This window comes from Capricornis sumatraensis, chromosome 3 (assembly GCF_032405125.1).
Source record: "Capricornis sumatraensis isolate serow.1 chromosome 3, serow.2, whole genome shotgun sequence".
Lineage (NCBI taxonomy): Eukaryota > Metazoa > Chordata > Mammalia > Artiodactyla > Bovidae > Capricornis > Capricornis sumatraensis.
In genome coordinates, this window is record NC_091071.1 from 70,193,878 (window position 1) to 70,221,484 (window position 27,607).

Genomic DNA, 27,607 nt, shown 5'->3' on the forward strand with positions numbered 1-27,607 from the left:
TCTGTAGTCCATCTTATCTATGCAGTAACTGATAATGAACATCATTTCTAAAGTACTGTTAGGAGCTATGATATTACCAAAGCAGTATTTCTATGTGACCAGTTATTTTAGAGCTTCTGAATTATGATTTTATAATTATTTCTATTTCCTTTTAAACTTTATTTATAGATATATTTTAATTAGAAACAAGCCTGTGTATACAATTGTACATAGACAAGTGGGAGATTATGAACATTTATATTCAACAGTTTGAACAGCTGACATTATCAAATCAAAACTAGATGAATCAATGATGAAAGTGAAATTGCCAAAACTACTTATATTAATAATAATGTTAAAATCTATATATTCTATATACTATATTTTAAACAATAAAATAAAATGCATTTGTGTTTCTGCTCTATTTGCATACCTTATGAACATACATTTCGGGTGAAGATCTGGAAAAATGATCAAGACTCATTTTTTAAACAGTAAAGTTTAACTATTGAATAATTGGCTCTATTTTTTTTTCTTGTAACATTACCATTTCTGAGATCTTTAAATGCCTCATTTCATCATTTGTGTTTTAAATGCTTATTAGAACTCTCCCCTTTAAAACTTTCGTAACAATTATTTTTTCTATTTCCTCAAGTATATTTTTCTCAAAATCTAGGCATTCCCATGTGTACTATCTGCCAAATATTTTTAAAGTAGAAAGAGTATTAAGAACATCTTTTCTAGAGAAAGGGTCTTGTTAGATCTTCATATCACACAGCAGTCTCACATATTGCTTTGCACAGAGTAGTTACTCAAAAGAGTTTGTTGCGTTGGATCACAGAGTCATATATGGTATAATATGATTAAATAGGACTAGTCCAAGCTTCAGTGAAAAATCAGAGCTTATGGTATAAGAAAAGTGATCAATGCTATATCACATATAATGGAAAGTAACTTCAGATATGTTTGTGTAACTAAGTATCTCCACTCACTCAAGGTGGACATGTCCTCCCTGTGCTGCTGGGCACTGTGCTAGACTCTGTGGCCACAAAGATGGATGAGACAAGATACTTCCTCTGCAGCTACTCATGGCCTCATGGAGACAACCAGGGAATGGACAGTTACAAAAGGATGTGACACGAACTCTGATGGGTCCAGATTTTCTTTCCAGTTCATTCCTTTCTTTTTTACTGTCAAGGTGATGAAGGTGTCTTAGTAAGGTGGAATAAAGAAGCAAAGCTTTATCAGAATAATAACTAGCAGCAGAGGGGTTCATTTGCCTTAAAGGAAGAACCTGAAAGATTCAGGCTTCTTCCCCTATTCATGAAACATTATCCCGGCCTCAGAGACCTTGAGTGTCTTCCTCCGGGATGGGGGCACTCAGCAATGGAGCCCCAACCCTGTGGTGAGGCGGGAAGGATAGAAAAGACCAGCAAAAGGAAAGAGGGTGCAGTGCAGAGGTGAGGAGGAAAGAGATTCCTGGATTTTCACAGGGGCAGATTCTGCATGGAATGATGTGGTAGGAAAAATAAAGAAATATCGTCAGTGTCCTCAGGTGAGATTGTTACTCTCGTAGATGTTGGGGCATGAATTATGGGTATTGCTATAGTGGAGGTGTGCTCATGTTCCACAGGGACTCAAGAGATAAGAAAAGGAGGGGTTGCCCAGCTCAGGCTACAGAGCAGATGTTGCAGGGGGCGGGGAGGAGGGGAGGGAGGCAGGAGAAAATGGTTTGGAATCTGAAAGTTGTTCAGTAAGGCTCCAGCACAGATCACATGTCCAAAGAAGTTGATCCCATTGCACCTTTCTTATTAAATGACAGTCAGTGAATTACCATGATTGTTCTTACCCTCAACAGACTTGGGAGGCAGGAAGTATAGCTCAGTGCTGAGCAAAAGATGCCCCTTTTGAAGATGAAGAAAAAAAGAAAGGGTGGACTGAGTTGTCTTCCTCAGGGATAGAGTCCACAGGTGACAGAGATTTGTAATATTCATCTTCTCCATCAAGCATTTTGATTTGGCTGCAACAAAGGAAAGAATTTCAGCAGAGAAAGAAAACAAATGCAGCAGTCATCAATGGGGCAGCTAAAATTGTGTGAGTACCTGGACCAGGGCTGGGCCCTCACACTGGGTGGTGGGGCACAGCTTAGTGTAGCTCAGGGTCTCCCAGCATGGAAACTGGGGTCTGATTCACAAAGCCTTTCACATCTGGGTCACACACTAATAACCGGCCCGATTTAGTGGTGTCTGGAAGTTGTGATCATATTGCAGTTTGATTTATTTGAATTAACTTGTCTGGTTCCCTCTAGATGAGAAAGTTCCCCTGCTGACCATCTTTAGCTCTCAAACTACTACCAATTACCTATCTCATTGCTATTCTCAATCGAGACGCTAACAGTCAAATCAGCCACAAACTCTGTAGTGTCCCCTGGCTAATCATTGGGAGAAAATTTCCTCTGTGTACCTTTAAGGCTCAGGAGTAGAGGAATGTGGAGGAAGGAATATTTGCACTACATGGAGTGCTCTGATTGTGGGAGAGTTTTACACAGCCCAATACATGTCTTGAATTATAAAGACAGCATAATTCCCTGGGATAATTATGAGAAATAACATTTACCTTTTGGTGGCAATTTCAGTCTTTTCAGGCAGAATATATTCAAGTTTTGTATACTTGCTACTGTGAAAAGTAGTTTCCAATGTCAATAATAGTGATGATATCCCCACTGCATTTTTTTAGAAGCCTCTCTAGAAAGTTTTGCATTTTCTGTAATATCACAAAGGACCCCGTCTGTTTACAGTTGCTTAGAACTAAGAAGACAGATATTTACCCAAGTTTTCTTGGCTTCCTCTTGCTCCCTTGATATTCTAGAGTTCCCTGTGGAGAGGGCCAAGAACACACAGTCAAAGCAAAGCAGCAAGTCGTTAATTTTTAATTCAAAGTGATTTTGTGTTGAATGCAAGCAGATGCTGATAATATCAGAAGTCACAGCATAATTTTTTTGATCAAAGGGCTCAAGTGAGCCTGATGAAGCATGCATCTTGCTCGTCTTTGATAAACCACATCAATTATTCACCGTGAAGGCAGACATCCTGACATGAAAGCAACAGATAAAGGGCCTAAGCACATGTTCAAGACGAGAGTATAAGAGAGTGGGGGTGGGGCTGGAGGGGCTGGAACAGGTATTAATAACAGAATTATTAACTGGAAACAAAGCCAGTGAAACAGCTTTATGGCCACTTTGAACTCACATTTAACTGGTTATAGTACATGGTGTCCTCAGGGCTACTCAACATTTTGGGCTCCTGACATCTTCGGCGAGGTGTTCGCTGCTTCTGTGCAAGACCATTTTCTGAATCTGCAACAAGATAGCAGAACTTTTCTGTCAACTATCTGAGGTTTGGGGAAAATTAAGTGTAAAATTGCTCATCACATAAATGCAGTTAGCAGAAACCCTGTCCTATTTTAACAAGCAAGTTAGAGCTTTGCTAATATCAGGAGAAATACGCCACACACACACACACACACACACACACACACACACACGGACTGCTATGTAAACAAGGGCAGCTATCAGGGACTTTGCCTTCATCTTTCTTATCTGAGTCAGCAGTCAACAGTGACAGAAAGCAAATTGGTTTGTCCATGCTGGTGAAGTAGAGGTTGGTGGTCAGCCTTTATAGGGTAGAGAATGCCCTCTTGGTGAGATAGTTAAGGCAATGAAGGCAATCTGGGGCAGTTTGTACCACATCCTACAGTGAGAGTTCAAAGACATCTGGAGAACACACATTGTTGGGTCAATGAGAAGCAAACCTTTTGGTGGGATACATTTTGGAGGCAAAGTGGCTTGAGCTAGTATTTTCTGAAATGCTTTGAACAATGCCACTGATCCATGCAGTCCCTGGAGGTAGTGTAAAGGAGAAGGGGAAAGGATGATTGCACGATTTCACGGAGCAGCCTCTCTGTCTTAGTCCTGATTTCAGAACCCTGGACCAAAGGTGCACTAGAGATTAAGAAGCCACGTGTACAATGAAGTTATGATTTATTTCCCTTCCAAGCAGGTGCTTTCTGCGAAACCTGCTATCTTTTGCACTATATCTGAATCAGAATTCAGCAGTTCTAACTTTTTGCCAACACACACACAGACACAAACACACACACACAAACACACACACACACACAAACACACACACACAGCTGCCATAAAATACTGCTCATGAGTGTCACAGTCTGGAGAAGAGATATCACTTTCCTGAACCAAGGATATATATACCATAAACTAATTATTTATAAAAGAGCGATTTGTACTTGGAATCATAGTTTGATTTTATTAGAGATTCTTACTCTACAAGGAAATTCTAGGGGAATTAAGTGAAGAATGACTCAGCAAAGACCATTATGAAGAGCAAATTATCAGTTTCCTAAATATGAAGTTTTGCATTTTTTTGAACTGGAACATATCTATGTTTGAATATGGCTATTAGAACCACACAGGAACTATCTGTTCTAAATACCAATTTTTTCACAAAAGGAAACTGAGGCCCATAAATGTGGAATGATTCACTCCAGTTTAAGTGACAGAGTAGAGACCCAACCCTAGAGCTCCTACCTCCTATTCTAGCAGTTAAAAAAACGATACCATATTGTCTTTCCTAATAAAAAATTCTTTTAAAAAGTCAAAGGTCTGCATAAAAGTAAGCTCCATGAAAAAATATTAATTAGCACAGCAGAATGATGGTGCTTGCAGAGGATTCCAGTAGCCTGGACAGACATCCCCATTTACTTCTTCGGGAGCTGTGCAGAGAACAGGACTTCAGCCTCTTGTACTAGCAGCAACCTCAGAGTATAAGGAATCCAGAACTGAAATGGGTACTTTCTGATAGTTCCAACACACCTACCTCCATATGCTTTGCACAGTCCATATTTTGTAATATGGTAGAATCTGAGGTTGTGAGGCCCTTTTACATTATACTTTCAGATTTATAGATTAATGAACAGAAGTGTTTAGAGTTAAGGTTGGTTATTTTAAGCATGTACTGGAGATCTGACATCTATTCTCTTTTAGACTTTCTACTATTACTGGAATTCCAACCCTAGCAACTCAAAAGACTGATCTTAAATAGTTTTGGGGTTCAGCTGAAGTTCAGCCCAGTTCATTTGTTCTTTATGTAAAGAATACAATTGATCGACGCCTTTATTTATATTCTCCATTAGAAATGCTTAATATAAGACGTGATTCTCAACTTTTGCTTTTGATGAACTTGCTGTACTATGGGTGGGTGTTCTTTTCTCGAATCTTAGAATCAGTTATTGCATTGAATTTTCTCTTTTTAAAATTTCCCATAAATTAAAACAAAATATTAGTATCTGATACCATGCTAGAATCTAGCATAAGTTTGTATCTGATTTAGCATCAAATTTTAATTTTTATTATTTTAACTTTAATACCTCCATATTTTATGATGTTTTTCAAAACACTGGAACAGGTATTTTGCTATTGGAACAAAATTAAGTATTAGTGATATATGATCAATCACAAGCAGCCAACTAAATTGAGAAACAAATTCAATAACTGCTGTTACAACAACTGGACAGCAATGTGCAAAAATGTAATTTAAATATAGAGCTTACAAAACATTCTATATGTGAGGTAATTTGCTTGATAATGTGGGGAAGACAAAGAGAAATAAGACAAGGTCCTTGCCTTCAGTCTAGTAGAGGACACCGTGCCTTAAGAGGTTAGTGACTTGCCTAAGGCCATAGCTATTGCTGTTGAACTCAAATTAGTTCTTTTAAAATTCTAAATCTTTTACTTTTCTCAATACAGTTCATGATTCTCACAGGCCACAATAAATTCCAGATGTTCTATAGTTAAACATTTTAAATAGCCCCATGAAAACTGTAGAAGGAAATGAAATAGTCTATCGATCTTAACTGGGGAAGAAGATAATAGGGACAAGGATGGGTTCAATTATACTAAAGTAAAATATTCTATATAATGAACAGTAACAAAACCTTAAAATGAAAGAAAGTGCAGCAGAAAGATTAAAAACAAATTAAAATATAGAGACACGATATTATACATAATGTGGAAAGGCTGAGGAAAGAGAAAGATGGTGGTGGTGGTTTAGTCGCTCAGTCATGTCTGACTCTTGCGACCCCATAGACTGTAGTCCACCAGGCTCCTCTGCCCATGGAATTCTCCAGGCAAGAATACTGGAGTGGGTTGCCATTTCTTTCTCCAGGGGATCTTCCTGACCCAGGAATTGAACCTGGGTCTTCTGCACTGCAGACAGATTCTTTACCAACTGAGCTAACAGACATATTTATATATGTTGAAATACAATTATGAAATGAGATACTGAAAAATATTCAGCCACCTTGACAAAGAGCTTCAGTTAAAACAATTACTACTGCCTTTCTATTAGGATAAATTGAAAGGTCAAAAGACAATGTGGGAGTGGCCCTGGATACACAGATGAGTCTATAGGCTTCCCCTCTCCTGAAGTGACTGACAATAGGTAACAAAAGCTAAGCAATTTGTTTCAAGGACCGTGTTCCAACAAAGTAAACTGAAAGAGAACAAAAAGATCACTTGTGTGAAGATGGATGTAACACTTTCTTCAACAGAAAAAAGATAGAATCATTATAAATCTTTAATAATTGGGGAGAAATTACTGCTGAGATATAAATATGATGTCATGTCGTGAATGCACCAATGAAGATAAAAATGGCTATGATACTGATACATGAAAATTCAAAATTAAGAAAAAGAAGCAAAACACAAAATAGCATATGGTATACTGATTAAATCTATGTGTGTATGTACTTTGAGAAGTTTGTCAAGATTTTTTTCCTTAAAAAAAAATGAGGCATGTAGAACAAAAATTATTGTTTCTTTCAGCATAACAAGAAATTACAGGTGAGAAAGACTAAGTCTGTAAGTGGCAGAGTGGATGCATGAATCCCTGTCTTTTAGCCCTTGAGCCAATCAGTTTGCCCATAAGAGATTCAAAGCAACAGGATTATCTGGCAATTTCCTAGTTCATTTGACTAGTTTATGCAGATAAACTGGGCAATTTGAGTTTGAAGACATACGTTAGAATATGAGTTATTTACTTTGGAGACAATGAAGTTCATATTCTGTAAGTAGCCAATTTCTGCCTCACATAAATATTTGTAAGCCAAGCCAAACTTCAGTTTGTAATACTTTGGGTTGTGTGTGTGTGTGTGTGTGTGTGTGTGTGTGTGTGCATGCTCAGTTATGTCCTATGCTTTGTGGCCCCATGGACTTTAGCCAGCCTGGCTACTCTGTATAGAATTTTCCAGGCAAGAATACTGGAGTGGTTTGCCATGCCCTCCTCCAGGGGACCTCCCTGACCCAGAGATTGAACCTGTGTCTCTTGCATCTCCTGCATTGGCAGGTGGGTTCTTTACCACTAGCACCACCTGGGAAGCCCATACTCTGGGTATCACCTACCTACTGTGCTTTTTAGAAGTATATTATATCATGAATACAAGTTTGCATTTAACATAGGTCTCTTTCCTTTTCAAGAATCTCTGTACATTTTTTTCCCCTGCACCTTTTTTATTTCATTTTTGAGATCTTGAACACACCCTTCTCTTCTGAGTTGTCACAGAACTCTATAATAAACTGGATATAAATCTGTCAGAAAATGCAAGAAATATGGAGGGAGTTTCAATAGCACCAGGAAATGCTAAATCAGGTCTGATTTAGGGAATACTCCTTATTATACGTGAACCGTGAATTTTCAGATGTTCAAGCTGGTTTTAGGAAAGGCAGAGGAATCAGAGATCAAATTGCCAACATCCTCTGGATCATTGAAAAAGCAAGAGAGCTCCAGAAAAACATCTACTTCTGCTTTATTGACTATGCCAAAGCCTTTGACTGTGTGAATCACCACAAACTGGAAAATTCTGAAAGAGATGAGAATACCAGACCACGTGACCTGTCTCTTGAGAAATGTGTATGCAGATCAAGAAGCAACAGTTAGAACTGGACATGGAACAACAGACTGGTTCCAAATGGGGAAAGGAGTACATCAAGGCTGTATATTGTCACCCTGCTTATTTAACTTATATGCATAGTACATCATGAGAAATGCTGGGCTGGATGAAGTACAAGCTGGAATCAAGATTGCCGGGAGAAATATCAATAACCTCAGATATGCAGATGACACCACCCTTATGGCGGAAAGTGAAAAAGAACTAAAGAGCCTCTCGATGAAAGTGAAAGAGGAGAGTGAAAAAGTTGGCTTCAAACTCAACATTCAGAAAACTAAGATCATGGCATCTGGTCCCATCTCTTCATGGCAAATAGATGGGGAAACAGTGGCAAACTTTATTTTTGGGGTCTCCAAAATCACTGCAGATGTTGATTGCAGCCATGAAATTAAAAGATGCTTGCTCCTTGGAGGAAAAGTTATGACCAACCTAGATAGCATATTAAAAAGCAGAGAAATTACTTTGCCGACAAAAGTCCATCTAGTCAAAGCTACAGTTTTTCCAGCAGTCATGTATGGAGAGAAGGCAATGGCAACCCACTCCAGTACTCTTGTCTGGAAAATCCCATGGACAGAGAAGCCTGGTAGGCTGCAGTCCATGGGGTCATGAAGAGTCGGACACGACTGAGCGACTTCACTTTCACTTTTCACTTTCATGCATTGGAGAAGGAAATAGCAACCCACTCCAGCGTTCTTGCCTGGAGAATCCCAGGGACAGTGGAGGCTAGTGGGCTGCAGTCTATGGGGTCGCACAGAGTCGGACATGACTGAAGCGACTTAGCAGCAGCGGCAGCAGCATATATGGATGTGAAAGTTGGACTATAAAGAAAGCTGAGCGGAGAAGAATTGATGCTTTTGAACTGTGGTATTGGAGAAGACTCTTGAGAGTCCCTTGGACTGCAAGGAGATCCAACCAGTCCATCCTAAAGGAAATCAGTCCTGAATATTAATTGGAAGGACTGATGTTGAAGCTGAAACTCCAATACTTTGGCTACATGATGCAAATAAATGACTCATTTGAAAAGACCCTGATGCTGGGAAAGCTTGAAGGTGGGAGGGGAAGGGGGCAACAGGGGATGAGATGGTTGAATGGCATCACCGACTCAATGGACATGAGTTTGAGTAAACTCCAGGAGTTGGTGATGGAGAGGGAGGCCTGGTGTGCTGCAGTTCACGGGGTCACAAAGAGTTGGACACGACTGAGTGGCTGAACTGAACTGAACTCCTTATTCCTTAATTCCAAGTCATTACATGGCATGACTGCACAATTGTTCAAGCCTGTGGTGAGAAACAAATGGCTGAATTCAGTTGATGGCTTTGTTCTGTAACTTTAAATGACCTGCTTGGGAATTTAATATTTCAATTTTCTTTATTGAATATGCAGGTATATTCTAACTAGAGTGGCTAGATCAAATACCTGGTACCTGCTTACATTTGAATTTCAGATCAGCAACTGATACCTTTAGAGTGTAAGTATATCCTGTGCAATATTCCGGACATACACTAAAAAGTGATTGGTTATTTATCGGAAATTCAAATCTAGCCAGGTGTTCTATTTTCTCTTCTAAATCTGGCAACCCTAATTCAAACACAATTTTAAGTCACAAATGAGGCTTTTTGTTTTCCTCCTAGCATCTCAGAGATAAAGAAGGACTTCCTTTGTTCTATTTGACTTGCTGAGTTAGAGTTATTTTGGCCACAAATGCTCTTCCCAAACATTGATCCTAAGACTGTCTCCCTTTTCATCACCTAATCTGGATGTGCCAGTTCTGATAAATTTCCTAGCATGGTTACAGCAAGGAAAAGACAACCACAGGGATGGCAGGATGGGTCATGCAGCCTGAATATTCTCTGGCTTGGTGGGACAGTACGGATTCCAAGTCTTGAGGAGTGGGAAGGCAGGGAGCAGGGTTTCAGGGAAAGCCAGTCTTTTGCACGCTCCTTGAGGGCCTCAGTAGACATGGATACTTTCTGAGCAGTAGGACTGCTGATTTGATTGCCGTTTTTTGGATGAGGCATTTCCAGGCTTGCTTGTCAAGTAAAACATCCTCTTGAAGCAAACAGAGTTTGGATTTACAGATGGCAAATCCTATATGAGGTTATGAGATACATTCTATTTAGGGTCATTTTCTTCACACTAAAGCAGATGTTCAGGTTTTAAAAGTACCAGTGTCCATATATAATGCAGAGAGCCCAGCTTGGTGTTCTGTGATGACCTAGAGGGGTGGGATGGGAGGAGTGGAGGGAGGCTCAAGAGGGAAGGGATATATGTATAATGATGCCTGATTTGAGTTGTTGTACAGCAGAAACCAACACAACATTGTAAAGCAATTTTCCTACAATTAAAAAATAAATTTAAAAATTACCAATTAGGACCTACTACACATTCATGGACTGTAGCCCACCAGGCTCCTCTGTCCATGAATTCTCCAGGCAAGAATACTTGAGTGGGTTGCCATGCCCTCCTCCAGGGGATGTTTGCAACCCAGGCATCAAACCTAGGTCTCCTGTGTTGCAGGCAGATTGTTCACTGTCTGAGCCACCAGTCAAGCCCTAGATACAGATAGATAGACAGACAGATAGACAGACAGATAGATAGATGGTGCTAGTGGTAGTTTAGTCACTAAGTTGAGTTTGACTCCTGGGACCCCATGGACTGTAGCCCTACCAGGCTCTTCTGTCTATGGGATTTCCCAGGTGAAAATAATGAAGTGAAGTGAAGTCACTCAGTCGTGTCCGACTCTTTGCGACCCCATGGACTGTAGCCTCCCAGGTTCCTCTGTCCATGGGATTTCCCAGGCAAGAATACTGGAGTGGGTTGCCATTTCCTTCTCCAAGAGATCTTCCCGACCCAGGGATTGAACCCGGGTCTCCAGCTTTGTAGGCAGATGCTTTACCATCTGAACTTCCCCAGTGGGAATGAATATTCAGGACTGATTTCCTTTAGGATTGATAGGTTGGATCTCCTTGCAGCCCCAGGGACTCTCAAGAGTCTTCTCCATGTGGGAGAAGGCAAGGGTGGGATGATTTGAGAGAACAGCATTGAAACATGTATATTAGCATATGTGAAATAGATCACAGGTCCAAGTTCGATGCATGAGACAGGGTGCTCAGGGCCGGTGCACTGGGATGACCCTGAGGGATGGGATGGGGAGGGAGGTGGGAGGGGGTTTCAGGATGGGGCACAGGTACACCACGGCTGATTCATGTCAATGTATGGCAAAAACCACTACAATATTGTAAAGTAATTAGCCTCCAATTAAATAAATTAAAAAGAGAGTCTTCTCCAACACCGCAGGTCAAAAGCTTCAATTCTTTGGCACTCAGCCTTCTTTATGGTCCAACTCTCACGTCCATACATACTGGATACAGTAAGTATGTATGTACAATAAGTATCCAGTATGTATGTACTGGCTACTTGTTTATGGTCCAACTCTCACATCCATACATACTGGATAGGGAGTCAAAGGGGAGAAATCATGCCTTGGAAGTTCAAATGTTCCATTTTAAGTCATGATATGGAAGATGATAATCTCTGTGGTTCAGCTCCCTGCTTTTATGTCTAGGCGTTCTAAAGGTCAAGGAGCTTGGGCCCCTCTGCTGGCCTCTGCTCAGAACCTGGGCTTGGACTCAGGTCTTTTGATACGAACCCCATGGCCTAGGTCATGGCCTGTATTTTGATGCTTGTTCTTTATCTGAGACATTCTGACAAGTTTTCAGCTTACTACATCTAACTTCAGGAAAGACTAAGGAATTCAGTAGGTTTTTGTAAAACACACACACACACACATACACACACCAGAAAGAGAGATTTTCTCCTGGGGTGCATGTAATTCAGATCTTCCTTTCTAAGATGAAAGGAAAGCTACAAATTTTCCCAGTTGCCATGTTATGTCATGAACAATCTTCTTCAAAATTGCAAAACTGCTACAAAGAAAACATCCCTGAGTTACATTAGTGCCTGTGGAAGATGGTGGAGTTTTAAATCATCTGTGTGGAATTTTCTCCTTATTAGTAAGGGAAGTGGTAATAACTTCTCTTGAAACTATTTCATAGCTCAGGGCTTGACATACAACTCACCACATAATGAATGAATGAATGGTGACTACTCATCATTCGCATTAAGGTCTGTTCCATTTCTGTGGTCCACTCTTTGTTTCTGTCAATTGGGATATTATTGCCAAGGACTTTCCTGTCCTGGGACACCTCTGGGGAACCTTAGTCTACCAACAAGGGAGATGAAAATGGCCTTTAACAAACAAGGTTCATTGTGTAATTTTTTCTTAAAATCATTTCAGTATTTTTTCTACAAATATATATTCACTTTTTTAAATAAAAATTAGTCATTCATATACTTTGTTACTACTTTTCCTCATACTTAACAATATAAATGTTTTTCCATTATTTGGCCTAATTTAAAAATAGTATCATACTTTGAGTTACATTTTAAAAGTAATGAATGACATGATGTTCAAATAAGTTAAGCAATGAAAAGAAAAGAAAAGAAAAAAAAACCCAACAAAAAACCCTGATCCCATTGCTATAACAGCAGCAAATGTTGGAACACGTTTCTTATCTGTCTTCCTGATTTATCTAAATGGCATCAATTCTAAAGTTGCACGCTATTTCATTTTATGAATGAACCATAATTAACTTATACAATTTCTTGTTTTGGGCACAGAAGTTGCTTGCAGTGTTTTTCAATAATAAGTAATGCTGTGGGGAACATACTCATAGTTTGAGCTTTGACAATTCACGTTATTTTCTTAGGATAAGTCCCTAGAGATGGAATTATTGGTCACAGATTATATATATTTTTAAAATTTACAATTTTTATTTCCAATTGCCTTCTAGGAAGTATGTAGCAAAATATACTTCCATCACCTGTACTTGAGATGACTTGTTTCTGAAGGCTTTCAGTATCATGGACCAGCATCTTTAAGAAAAAGCCTGACAATTCAATAGGTGAAAAAAAAGGCATATTATTTGTTTTGATCTGTATTTCATTAACTACTTGAGAGGGTGAATGACTGCCCTTTCCTCCTGTCCGTGGTTATCAGTCACCTGTGTTTCAGGATTCCTCTCGAGAGGGTAGCAGCAACAAAGTTCAAAGGTCCTGGCTGGACCTTTGAGGAACCAGTTGGACTTTGGAACCATGGACCTTGAGAAACTAGTTGCCTGTCTGGTGTAATGAAACGGTAGATGAAAGTTTCCATTGGCTAACAGGTGTGGAGATGCCTATTTTTAAAATTGCCATGTTGTAGGAAAGTATTTTTCAAACTTCTTTCAACTGCCACATAAACTTTTCTTTTTTTGCTATATTCAAGACACCTGTATTGTTCTTTAATATTTTAAAAATCAACTTAATTTCTTTTTTCACTTAAATACACTTCTTTTAAAAGGAAGCTTTACTCACTATTGTAAGTAGAAAACATGTGTTATTTGCCATAAATAGAAGACAATCATAAAGTATATACAGTGAGAATAAAACAATATTATGACACCTGAGCTAGATTCTATTTCTCATAGAATGTTCTGGGCTTCTTAAAGTTTTGTTAAAAAGACAGGTGAGAAGAATCTAAGACATACTAATACCACTAAGACTTTCTGCTTAATCTGAAGAATTTAGAGTGAGAATTGTAAAAGGAATCACTTTCTTTTACACAAGTTAGTGTTATTTAATGTCATATCCACACACCATCTAAAATCAATGTGCAAACTATCAGGGACCTACATCCCATGCTTTAAGAAACACGAATGTTGCAGAGGAAAAAAGGCAGGGGAGTCAGAAAACCCTGAGAATGAATCCCACCTCTAGGACTTGTTACAGGTCCGAACTTGCTGATGATGACCATGCAAGTAAGGCTGCAGTGAGGATGGCATACAACACGTGGAGAGAGAAAGCATGGCAGCAGAGGCAGAGCAGGTTCGCTTAAGGGGCTGGCATCGTTCTTGGTGTATGAAAGCTGTTCTCTGCCTTGTTCATACATCAGCATCACCTAAAGACCTTTTGAAAAACACTAATGCCTTAGCCTCACCCCTGGAAATCCTAATTCAGTTGGTTAGGATTAGGTCTCTGGAATTGTTATTATTTTAAACATGCCCCTCCCCCTTTCAGATGATTTTAATTTGTAGCAGGGTTGGAAAAGATCGGAGATTTAACTCTTTCCTAAGAGCTTAGGTTGATTTTGTGGATTTGTTAGCTGCCATCTTGAAAGTCGGCCCAGGGTCAGAGAGGTTTTGCAAGGACAGAAGAAATTCTGGGAAGGGGAAGCATCTCCAATAGGGCCCTCAACATCATCAAGCATTTTCTTTGCCCTGGAAGCTGCATCAAATGGCTTGAGCCCAAAGCAGACATTGATTTCCCTGGACACTGGGAAAATCACTTCTCTTATTCCAAAAGAAAAGTTTTGCGGATCATGGAAACATTATATCTGGTTTCCAGAAGTGCAGTGCTGCTCCGTACTCTTCTGGAAGTTTCTATTTGAATGTGTGGCAAAGCTGAAAAGCCATTCGAACCTAATAAGACTTCCTTAAAAGCAAAACAAATGCAAGGCAAGATCTCTGCGGTGTTAGGAGGCTTGAAACTGGTCAAAAATGTTTAAAAGGTACAAGCTTAGAATCAGTTATACAGATTCCATTGGATTGTGTTACTTTTCCTTCTTTTACTTTGCATAGTGGTCAGAATGTTTGTATCATGTCCCATCTCTCTGCTTTTAAGAGTTTTTAAACTGCTTATTTTGAGGTCTCACAGCATTCCTTTCCAGCCAGGTATCTTCATGTGGGGATGGCCCACTTCTTCTGTTCTATAACTTTGGTTCTGTAGGGGAACAGGAATTAAGGCGAAAATGGCCGTCCAAACTGTGCCCAGTGGGAAAACAGCATTAATTCAGCTTTTTCAAAAATGTCAACATGAAAAAAGAAAATCCACAACCTGGATCTGCTGCTTAGCAGACCCACAGTGCCAGGCAGCAGGCTGGGAGATGTCATTTCTGGAGCTCCTAATGAGATGCAAATCACCTAGTGAACTACTCGGGTGCTGGGAAACAATGTCCTGGGTAAAAGCAGATAAAAATGGAACAGAAGAATGTCTTTGAAGATTGGAACGACATTTTAAATGCTTGAGGGTATGAGACACCAGATAGTGCTGGTTTTACTAAACTAATTGTGACTGGGTCTTTGATTCCTCATGGCAGGGGATTCTGGGGTGTTCATCCCCAGCTCTGCCTGGCTTTCTAAATTGGGCACCTGGTTCCGGTTTCTGTTTTGAGTGTGCAAAGGGCCACTCAGCTGTACTGACGCCAGCACTGGACTTGGGGTCAGAAGGCCTGGGCATAGTTCAAGTTCTGGGTGAATTGCCTACCTCCTCAGGCCACCACATTTTATCTGTAAAATGGAGTTGGACTAATACAGTGATTTTCTTTTTTTTTTTCAACAGAGGATGGTGATGTGGGACGTTACATCTGTTCTTGCCTGGAGATTCTGAGCTGTTCTCCATGGAGTCACGCTCCTTCCCAGTGTGTGAGCATCTGTGTACAGTGAGAGATGTGCCTGATGGATGTTTGTTGCGTGAAACCAGTGTGAAAGCAGGTAAAGGCTGAGAACCATTAGCTGAGATGCTCTTTAAGGTCCTTGCCAACTTTAAGATGCTGTAACTACAGACTTCCTGCTATTTGGCCTCTTAGTACCTCATCTGCAAAATGGACATAAATGCAGTTGACCCTACTGGCTTGCTGGAATTTAAAGATGATCAATCAAAATACATTCGGGGGAAAAATTCTCCATAACTACACCAGAACTTCATTCTAACACAATTCAGTCATTTAAAATGCAATGTTGCACAAGGTGGCCTCATCTGAACCCCTTTCTGGGTCATTTGGTTACTGACGGACTAAAAGACCACATTTTAAGCTCACTTAGTCTTTCCCCATGTGTGAGCGAAACCTGCAGTTTACAGATTAATGTTATACAGCTGTACAAACACCCACCCAGGTTCATAAATTCTACACTATTTTTACAAATAGAGAGAGCAGTCATTAGTATGAATGAGTTGGTTTGAGGGAGATTATACACACAAGTGACTGACAGGTATGTGTGTACCTGTGGGAAACATAGAGAATGTGAATAACAGAGGCAATGAAATCACAGGTATGATTTTTGTTTGCATTAAACTAATGAGATGTAAAAGTGAAATCAATGTAGTATTAGTGGTGAAAAAATAGATTCCTCGGTTCTTTCAGTTTTAATCTCCAAAAACCCAATAAAATAGGAAGTATCTGGGGGAGAAAAAGCTAAATAGAAAATAATTACATTTGGGTTATTTTCCTATTTTGTGCTTCATGTTGGAAAAAAAATTCTTTGGTACACTGTAAATGAAATCTGATTCAACTATCCAGTAAACATTTAAAGATTTATAAAAATAGTGAGACTCAAAGTTCTCTGCTCAGATTACGAGTTCAGTCTTCAGTTCTGTAGGGTCATACAGAATTACTTAATTTCTTTCGCTTGTTTTCTTACAGTTTGATATGAGGTTGACAAAAACCTCATATGGTTCACAGTGGTATGAACTCATAAACAAAATACTGATCTCTCATGCCCTCTACTTCCCTTTATTTTTATAGGTTATTTTGTCATAAGCAGGTCATACGAGACCTGAGTTTGAGTTTCTCCACTGGACTCCAGATCTCTCAACAAATGAATGTCATCAACTTTCTTTCCCTTTAAATCCCCCTTCTCTGAGTCACCTGACTAGTATAGCTATAAGCACGTTCCAACATGTTGCAGAAAAAAACAAGCCAAGTTTAACCAAAGTAATACTTACAGGTATTATCAGCATACCTGAAATGGGTATCTCCTGGTTATACAGTGATTTAGGCCTTGAGAAGGAAATTATCACCTTCCCTCAGGCTTCTTTTGGAGTGATTTTGTATACTGACACATATGAGTCATTGTGATTACTAAATTTGACCAAAAGACACATTCTGGTGTAATTTTAAGTTTCCAAACTATATTTCAGGGGATTCATATCAGGAGTCTTCAACTCTTGAACCTACAAGAACCACTCTTTCAGTGTTTCCTGGCTTATTCAAATAAAATTTTAGCGATCAGAAGCCTGGTAGCATTTATGGGACAATGTAGGGAGAATCATGTTAACAGGACCTCTCCACTGGAGCGATCTTGGGCATGCGTGATGCTGAGAGGAGACGTGCCACTGGCTCGGGACGGGCAGGAGCTCCTGGATGACTTGGCACCTTCCCACTTCCAGCTCTCACTGCCTCTCACCCTGCATGAGCCGGGGACCCAGCAGGGAGGGGTTAAATGGGTTGCGGAGCCAGTCCAGCTGGGGGTCATTAGCAATCAAGGACCAGCATTAAAAGGCAGCAGGAGACTAAGGGTCTCTGACAGGCTTGGCTCCGTGCACCATCTGGAAGAAAAGAGGCTGTCAAAGCTGGATTTAAAAAAAAAAAACAAAAAAAAAGACTTTGTGGAGATCCCCTTCTTGAAGACACATGAACAGTGCTATTATTTTCCAAGTAGGTCCTTCCTTTTTGAGAGCGGGGCCAAACAGCCACATTTCCAGGTCAATCCCTGGCCATAATGGACCAGTCGCTGGTACCTGGGGCTGGGCCAGCCCAGGAACCTATCTGATGGCTTGATAGTGGCTAGTGATCAGAACATCCATGCTGGATAAGAGGTACTGGCAGCACTGTGAAGCCTGAGTGAGGGGCAGACTTAATAGCAAATAACATATTTAACTGTATGTTTGTGCATTATAAACCAATCTGTGACAAAAAAGAGAAAACCTGACAGCTTTACTTAGGATATTCCAAGTTGATCATTCAAGTTGTAATTTTTGACACAATGAAAATTTAAAAACAAGCCAAGCTCACTTCTTAAGGTCATTCTTAGGCAATCTGTACAAAGAGGTAGCAAATACAGGCAGTCATAGATGTCACAATTGCGTCTACCTGGTCACTGACAGTCACGTTATTCACTAAGTTGCTTTTCTCTCTTTTTTCACTTTTGGGTCCCTTCTCCCCCTTCACCTTATGTATACACAAGAAAGAATCAAGTGTTTACAATACAGAATTGTATTTCTTTTGGTCACAGATTGTAGGTTTACAGATAAATAAGCCTTATAACGTGATCCCTAAGATATATTGCAAGACTAATTTAGAACAAGCTGCTAATCTCTTTGTAAGAATCATTAATATTATAGTTGCATTTCAAGAGGAATTTGCATTCCAAGTTCATTACTGTGTGATTCTAACACTGGTCTTCAGTATACCTTTAACTCTGATAACAAAGAAGCCAGTGCAATCAAGCAGACTCAGGGTTGTATTTGTTTTTACATGGTTGGATGTACTCTTCTGGAATTGTTAAGAATGAATAGTAGGTAAAGTCATCCTCAAGATGTTTTCGGCAAGTTGATAGATGCCTGGGAAAGGGAAAAGTAACAGGGAAGATCTAGGACGCAGCCGTCTCTCAGGTTAGGGTCACCGAAGTGGAGTGGAGGGTCAGACGACAGTGGCTGCTGATCCAGGCAATAGACATAACTTGGAGAAGAAATCAAGGTGGTTGGCAGGCCAATAGAAACACAAGATTCTGAGAGCTGGGATTTGGATAATTTTTAGTCATCCTATCCTAAACTTTGGGCAAATTTATATGCATTATTGGCTATCCTGTCAGAAGTATAAAGGTCCAGTCACACAGGACAGAGCTTATTTAAAAGGAGATATACAAATCTGCAGAGACAGAACATTGTAGACTCAAGGCATGGAGGAATTCTATGCTTAAAGTTCTGTAGCTGGGCTCATGCTGATTTTGACAGTTCCCATGGGAAGTTTTCTTAGGTGTATAAGTGTGACTACGTGAACGTGACTTCTAAATAATGGAAACTGAGCACTGATTAGGGTTATGGGTTCCTGGGAATGGATATGAGAAATTTCTTTCAAATAAATTGTTTGGTAAAAACATCCAACCTTGATACAAACTTACTGCCAATCTCATACAATCAAAACTCCACAAAAGATCTGTCTACAGATTACTATTGTCTCTTTAGTGTGGCATCTTTTATTTTATTGAAGGCAATAGCAGAAGACTTTTGCGCTCTTCTGCCTTGTCCTGGAGAAGGCAATGGCACCCCACTCCAGTACTCTTGCCTGGAAAATCCCATGGACGGAGGAGCCTGGTGGGCTGCAGTCCATGGGGTCGCGAAGAGTTGGACACGACTGAGCAACTTCCCTTTCACTTTTCACTTTCATGCATTGGAGAGGGAAATGGCAACCCACTCCAGTGTTCTTGCCTGGAGAATCCCAGGGACGGGGGAGCCTGGTGGGCTGCCGTCTATGGGGTCGCACAGAGTTGGACACGACTGAAGCGACTTAGCAGCAGCAGCAGCAGCAGCAGCAGCTGCTGCCTTGTCCTCTCCCATCTCTAGGGAGAGAGTCCTCAGAGAGGAAATGCTGAACTACTGATTCCATTTCCAATCTGCAGAGTTCCCTTAGGCTCCCCTGTGCTTAATGCTCCCATTTTGTGCAACTGGTGAAGTTTTGCCACAATAGATATTATTCCAAGAGCTAGTTGTTGGATATTCCATTTTGCCAAGTGACTCTGGCCCTTGCTCTTTAAAAGGATAAAACAAACAAAGAAACAAAAAAACATAATCTTTTAACACATATGACTTGTTGATAGAATCTTTATTTAGACAAGTTTTCCCAGTCTTGGGTTAAATGTCCTGCTTCTGTGTGGTGTTACATAGGTTACTCTGAAGCACAGCAGCCAAATTTCTGCTTCATAAAGATTAGGTGATATATCATCTAACTGCCAACAGAGCTAAGCTTCTAATTCTATTCATTCCAGAACATAGTTGGTTTGCAGTGCTGATGAACTTACTGTACTATTAACTGTGGTTGAGCTGTAAGTCCTCATGAAGGTTAGTAAAATCACAAACAATAAAATAGACTCAGTGAATTTTTCTGACCTCCAAGATCTACAACTAGCTCCAGAGACTTTAGTCCCTTTTCTGTGATAACACAGCTTTGAAGAGTATATTTCCAGCTTTGTCTCTATGTACTGAGAATTACATGTTTGAGGCTCACAATATATAAATTGCTTAATAATTGGAACAAGCATCTCACATCAAAATATGCAATTCAGATTATATCTACTACCTAAATGCAAAATCCTTGAGAGGGCTGAGTTATGAAATTATTCAAACAGAAATATTTCTAAAAAGTTCTCAACTGATAAAAAATACTATACCCTGTTTCTTTTGCCTGGGTATGATTTAGTAATAATTATCAGGAATATTTAGTGTAAATATAATATGTTCTATGAAATAGAATAATACTTACACATGTATAGAGAAAGCAATTTTAATTTGTTTGTGAGAACTACCATAGCTGGAAAAGGAATATCCAAAGGTACTTCACTTCTGCTCTTCAAGACCCACCGGGAGTTTTGTTTAAAACTTACAGAACAGTACTGACTACCTGATAGAGGGTAGTCAATTTCATCAACAGAACCTAGACATGTATAATCAGAGATCTCTGCCTCAGCCTCCCCTTTTGAAAATTTGCTACATTCAGCCACAGAGCATGATGAATATATAGGAAATAAAAATTTCTAAGTGGTTACTGGTTGTTTGCCCTAATATCTCTTCCCCTCTGCTCTGGTAAAAGAGCTTTATCTTTCCTGTGGGGAACATATTCCAGGAATGTGGATGTGGCTGCCTGCCCGTCCTCTGCCTCTTCCCCAGACCAGGCTGAACACATGGTCTGGGTCTGGTTCCAGGCCTGGGAGCCTGGAAGAGTGTCTCCTACAGAGATGAGTTCATGGGTGGACGCACAGGCCACAGGGCTGGAGCTCCTCTAGGAGATCTGAGATGGGGCACTGGAGGAGAAAGAGCCCTTTGCTCTTTGAGATCTCAAGTGCTACCTAGTGGATATGGGCTCAGGGCTGGCAGTGGCCATTTTACTAACATTGAAAGTGACATCCTGAAAGGCTGAGCAGCGCTGAGAGGGAGACATAGACAGTGGCCTAATGACATTGTTTAAACCCTAATAAAGTGCATTGTGGCCTAAGCTAGTTTGAGATGGGTTTCTGGTTCTTGAATCTATATGAGTCTTTGCATAGTTCTTACAAATGAGTAATCTAAATAGTTATTGTCCTTCCTGCTAATTACCAGCATTGACACTCCAAACCGGCACCCAATATGGAGCTCACTGGGTTCCTTTTTCAGGAATGCCTAAGTTTCTCAAATGGGTGTAGTCCATCACAGATTAGGTCATTAGGTCCTTCTGAGCCACTAAAAAGTTAATACATGGAGGTTCCTAAAGAAATATGCTTGTATGGTGTGTGTGTGTGTGTATAGAATTTCATAATTTTAATATTAGCTAGGGATGGAACAAGCTAAGTGTGCCAGTGTAATTTGTGAGGCATCCATTTCTTATTAATGAAGTAAACAGAGGCATTTATGAGGAAACATGAGCAAGGAACTCAGCAAGCACGTGGGCAATTTCCCACCTACATCAGACAAAACATGAAAGAGTAACTCTTAATTACAACCAAATATTAGCTGGCCCCAGGGAACTCATCATCCCATCTCAAGGTCTATATTTATGAAAATTTAAGCAATGTCTTAAAACATGTTAATTTGTTCTTTGTTTATTTCTTTCCCTGACAGATTAATTTATTCCAAGGGACTTTGGTTCTCAAGCGCTAATATATCGATCGGGCCCACGTACGACATAACTAACAGCCTGGGGAGGAGATTTTGGTGGAAAACAAAAGTCTTTCTTGTAGTTTTCCTTAGGTAATTAACTTTGTATTTGTGTGCCCTGGAATGCTTCCAGTTTTCTGGGGATTTGCATCTCTGAGTTTCAGATCAATGGTTAATTTCACAAGAGAGGCTAGGACCATGGGGAGGGGAGGATGACGGAGAGAGGACTTCAGGCTCGAATAAGATGCTCAGAGTACATGGAGGCTATAGGAAAAGTTATGATTTTTTTTTCCCCTTTACTGGGTGATGTCTTTCCAAGAGTTTCTATGTAAAGGGCATTTAGACATTAATAAAATCCTGCAGTACTGGCTCTGGAGAAGGGAAGGTGAGGAGCCTGTGAGGAATGCTATTTATCACTTATGGAAACATTTGTGAGTTTTGGATCTTTCCATCTTATTTAATCTCACTGGGAAGTCTGAGCAATGCTTACAAAGTGCCATCATTTTAACTTCTGTTAATTGCTTATCAGTTATTTTGAGGCCCATGAACTGTACTGAGAAGTCTGTGGAACTTACACACTATAAATATTTATATCTTGTATAAAGAGAAAGTACATAGCAAGTAAGACATGGGATTAACCCTACACTCTGTTCCCTCACCAACATCATACTTATAACTATATCATAAGACTAACTTAGCAGAATAGAAAGCCCCCCAAAATGAACCTGTCCCCAAATTTCAGGCCACTTCTTAAACATCCCTGGATTTTGTCTATAGTGAAGTGAAGTCGCTCAGTCGTGTCCAACTCTTTGTGACCCCATGGACTGTAGCCTACCAGGCTCCTCTGTCCGTGGGATTTTTCCAGGCAATGGTACTGGAGTGGATTGCCATTTCCTTCTCCAGCGGATCTTCCCGACCTAGGGATGGAACCCAGGTCTCCCGCATTATAGACAGACACTTTACCATCTGAGCCACCAGGGAAGTCCATGGATTTTGTCTATAGGTTGTTTTAAAGGCATACAAGTTTTAAAAAGTACATAAAAATAAGTGACCCCTAATCATATTATTTCCCTTTCACTAATCTTTCAAATCAGCAAGCAGAGAGATTTCTGTCACTCTCTGGAATTCCTGATTTCTGCAAGCTTTGTGCCTTTACCTAGAGCTTGTCATATACAACAAGCCTACATTATTACTTATAAAATGCTAAATACAAATCATAACTCTAAGGTACATATTCTGACTGTGTAATATTGCTTTTACAAATGGGTTAAATGGCATAAACCTAGTCCTATGTACTACTAGGACACAGACCTGAAATTTAGGTACCTATTACCTAAAGCAACTTCCTGGTGGCTCAGTGGTAAAGAACCCGCCTGCCAATGCAGAAGACTCAGGAGATGCAGGTTTCGATCCCTGACTTGGGAAGATCCCCTGGGGAAGGAAATGGCAACTCACTCCAGTATTCTTGCCTGGGAAATCCCAAGAACAGAGGAACCTGGCGGGCTGCAGTCTATGGAGTCGCAGAGTCAGACATGACTGAGGACACGCGCATGCACATCAAGTGAAAGCAGCAGCTGCTCATGATTACTGTAATAGAGTGTCACTTTTGTCCCCAATATTCCTATTGCTGCCCCTACAGTGCTTCTCCCAGCAGAAAGATTCACATCCCTGCCCTGGTGAACTCAGGAGTGGTTATGTGACTTTTTTAGGCCCATGAAACACAAAAGGAGATGTGTAGTTCTAGGTAGTGGAGAAGACAATGGCACCCCACTCCAGTCCTCTTGCCTGGAAAATCCCATGGACGGAGGAGCCTGGTAGGCTGCAGTCCATGGGGTCGCGACGAGTCGGACATGACTGAGCGACTTCACTTTTACTTTTCACTTTCATGCATTGGAGAAGGAAATGGCAACCCACTCCAGTGTTCTTGCCTGGAGAATCCCAGGGATGGTGGAGGCTGGGGGGCTGCCGTCTCTGGGGTCACACAGAGTCAGACACGACTGAAGTGACTTAGCAGTTCTAGGTAGAAGCTAGAATGTGGTTCATTCAATTTCTGCCACAATCTCTACCAGCGATGATCTGGACAAAAACCGTTACAGTAGCCTGGGCCCCGGAGTGAAGATGACACAAAGCAAAGCCACAGCCAAGCCGCAGAGGTACAGCACGAGTGAGAAACGAGCCTTTGTGGTTGTAAACCGCTAAGATGTGTAGGGTACTTGTTTCTGCAGCGTAATCTAATCTATCCTGACCCAATATCTTAAACTAGAGATAGACACTTCATTTAACTATCTGTTAGCTGGCATCTTATGAAATTGCCATTGGTAGTAATAAATGATCTAATAGAGCAATCTCATGTGATTCAGCTTATTATACTTGAGAAAAATTGTAATATAAACTTGTATTCATGACTGCTTTCCTTCTAAGCTGTAATTGCTTATTAAGAGCACAATTATTACTTTTATTTTCCTTTTATGAGGAATATCATAGCAAAGTCAGAAAATGGTGGGAATTTAAATATGCATTCCTAAATCCACAGCAATATCACTGATCAACTGAGTGTCTTCCATGTGTCAGGTCCTAGGGATGCATTGGTGAGCAGAACAGACATGATCCCTGTCTTCACGGAGAGTCCATTCATTCTAGCGGTGGAGTTCCACTCTAAACAGGTAGATTATTGCAAATGATCTTAAATGAAACAAATCATCCAAGGCTTTGATGTCCGTGGAGGGAATTTGAATTTGAAGCCAATGGGAAGCTACTGAAGGAGAATGGGAAGAAAAAAGACATGCACCAGTTTACTTCTTTAATCATTTTCTCTGGCTGGAGTACCATGTGTGTGGAGGCACAAGTGTGGAAGTAAGAAGACCAGTGAGGAGGTCAGAGGTGATGGCTATTTGGACGAGGCTGTGGTGGTGAAGAAGAAGAGGTTGAGACAAAACCAAGAAATGTTGAAGTCAAAACCAAAACAGAACTTGCTGAAGGACTGAATGTAGAAGGTGAGGGAAAAGGCACAATCAAGAGAGGCTTCCGGATTGCTGGCTTGGGTCCTTGAATGGATGGTATGCCATGTACCAAAATAGGGAACACCCAGGGAAGACAGAGGCTTCTGAGGCTGTGAGGAAATCAGGGGTTCGGTTTTGGACATGTGAAGCATGGGATGTCTACGAAACATCTGAGTGGAGATGCTGAATGGGAAGCATGTGTGGAATGCAGAGAAACAATCTGGGCTGGACATAGGAACTGAAGAGTCATCAGCACCTCAGTGGGATTTTAGGTTTGGGGAATAAATGTAGATGAAGAAGAAAGATTACTGGATGCCTGAGGAACCCCAGCATTTAGAGGTTTTAGTAGGAAATCAAAGAGTAACCATGAGGTTGGGGGAAAGCCAGGAGAGTAACCTTCACAGACACTAAGAAAGGGGGCTGGCTTATGAAGGCCGAGAGAAGAGAAATAGGAAAAGGATAGAGAAGCTCCCCTGGACCTAGCAAATCGGAGGTGTTCCAGTGACTTCAGGGGAGTGATGAACCCAAGAAGTTCTGTAAGGGAGGAAATACAGGCAATAGGTACCAAAGATGTTTTAATAGTTGGGATTGACATATACACACTGGCATATATAAAATAGATAAACAACAAGGACCTACTCTATAGCACAGGGAGCTCTACTCAGTACTCTGTATGACCTACATGGGAAAATAAAAAAGAGTGCATCTATGTACGTATATAACCGATTTAGTTTGCTCTACAGCAAAAACTAACACAACACTGTAAATTAACTATACTCCAATAAAAATGTTAAAAAAAGAGTACATTTGCAAAATCCGAAACAGCAAAAACAATTGGCTAAGAAGTGGAACAGAGAAGAAGGGTGAGGGAGGAGAGCTCAGAATTAACCGTATTTGTTTTAAAAAGATTGTGGAAAACCCTGGAAATGATTGAGCTTACCTAGAAGCTACCAGATTGTTTTCTACCATTAGCAGAAATGTAGGCTTGAGAGCTAGCTAGCCAGTTATAACCCTGCACATCTGCAATCCATGGCCACTTTCTGAAATACCATGTTCCTCAAGCATAGTTTCCTCCTCCACTTTCTTTTCCTATATTTATGGAAAATGCTGACCTAGCTGGATTCTGTATCTCTTGGTACAGTTCACTTTCCTCTTAGCTTAAGGGTTATTAGATGAGAGTAGAATTTCATTATACATTTTAGTCAAAACAATGTTTAATTAATATTTTTAATTGAAAAATTTACACACTTTAGGTATAGGACCAGACAAGCACAAAAGATGACAGAATGAATAATTCCTCTCCAGACTCCTACTCCCTGCTCCAGAGAAATCACTGGCATTACAATATTGTGTGAAATAGCCTATGTAGATACAATTAGAAAGCAGCCACTTCTGCTGTTAGAGCAAAACCCAAACCCCCTAACCCCTCAAATGTAGCATATTTCTATACTCTGTGCCTTGCTTTTCTCATATTTCAATATAATATGGAGACTCTATTATAAGAATACATATGGATACAACTCACTTTTTGTGGCTTCCTAATATTACATTTTGTATGGTTGCACCATCATTTGATAAGTTTCTATTGATGAAGATGTAGGTTATTAGCATTTTAAAACCAGAAAAAAAAGTCAAGTGAAAAACTTTGCCCAAGATTAATTAAACAGCTGTTATCCCCAATCCCAAAGAACATTAGACTGGGAATAACTGATATTTCATATTTTGTGATAAGAAAGATAATTGGTGTTCTCGTGACTTTTTCATTTATGATGTTTGGGGGTATCAGCAACTTTAGCCTTTAGAAATAATAAGCATAAATCATAGGAATACTAAGAAAAGAATGAATATGGAAGTTTTAAATCATTTAGAAAAACAATCCTTTAGAGTAAAGAAACAGTATATGTGCTATCAAATGGCCTATATAAAAGTACATGGTGATTTGTTTTCTTGAATAATAAACATGCTACTAGATTTTTTCAACATGTCGAAGTTTTCTAAAGATACTTTCTTTCACACTTTATGTTACATAAACAATTAGTATTTTCAACTTCTAACAATAATGCTGCTTTTGGTTGAGGGGGAGGAGCAGTCTGAGAGTTCAGGATTGACACTTATACACATCTATATTTACAATAGATAACCAACAAGAACCTACTGTATAGCACAGGGAACTCTGCTCAATATTCTATAATAATCTAAATGGAAAAGAATTTGAAAAAGAATATATGCATGTATATGTATAACTGCATCACTTTGCTGTACACCTAAAACTAACACAACATTGTTAATTGACTATGCTGCTGCTGCTGCTAAGTCACGTCAGTCGTGTCCGACTCTGTGCGACCCCATAGGCGGGAGCCCACCAGGCTCCCGTCCCCGGGATTCTCCAGGGAAGAACACTGGAGTGGGTTGCCATTTCCTTCTCCAGTGCACGAAAGTGAAAAGTGAAAGTGAAGTCGCTCAGTTGTGTCCGACTCTTCACGACCCCATGGACTGCTATGGTCCAATGCAAAACAAAAATTTAAAAAAATTAAAAAATTTAGAATCTGTCTGCCAGCTTAGGAGATGAGGGGTCAATTCCTGGGTCAGGGAGATCCTCTGGAGAAGGAAATGGCAACCCACTCCAGTATTCTTGCTCCTCCAGTAACCCCATGGACAGAAGAGCCTGGCAGGCTATTGTCCATGGGGTTGCAAAAGAGTGGGAAACAGACATAGCACCTAAACAACAAAATTAATGTATTATGGAAGTAAACGGCTCACATGCCCTCTCCTAGTATCATCACTGATTAGGAAGGTGTGTTTCAGGGGTTAGGGAGCTGGACATTTGTTTGAAAACACATAAAATAAGGTTTGGTTGTGAAGGTTTGGAAGTCAGTCTTAAAGAT

The 27,607-nt window shown here is 40.2% G+C and overlaps 1 protein-coding gene across 1 annotated transcript in view; it reads right to left on the minus strand.

Annotated features, from left to right (window-relative positions):
* Positions 1–1,860: 1,860 nt before the first annotated feature.
* Positions 1,861–27,607, minus strand: part of MYO3B (myosin IIIB) — a 421,280-nt gene continuing 395,533 nt past the window's right edge. The window contains 3 exon segments of the mRNA XM_068968451.1: positions 1,861–1,999; positions 2,807–2,853; positions 3,228–3,334. Of these exon segments, the coding sequence (XP_068824552.1) occupies positions 1,861–1,999; positions 2,807–2,853; positions 3,228–3,334 (293 nt within the window).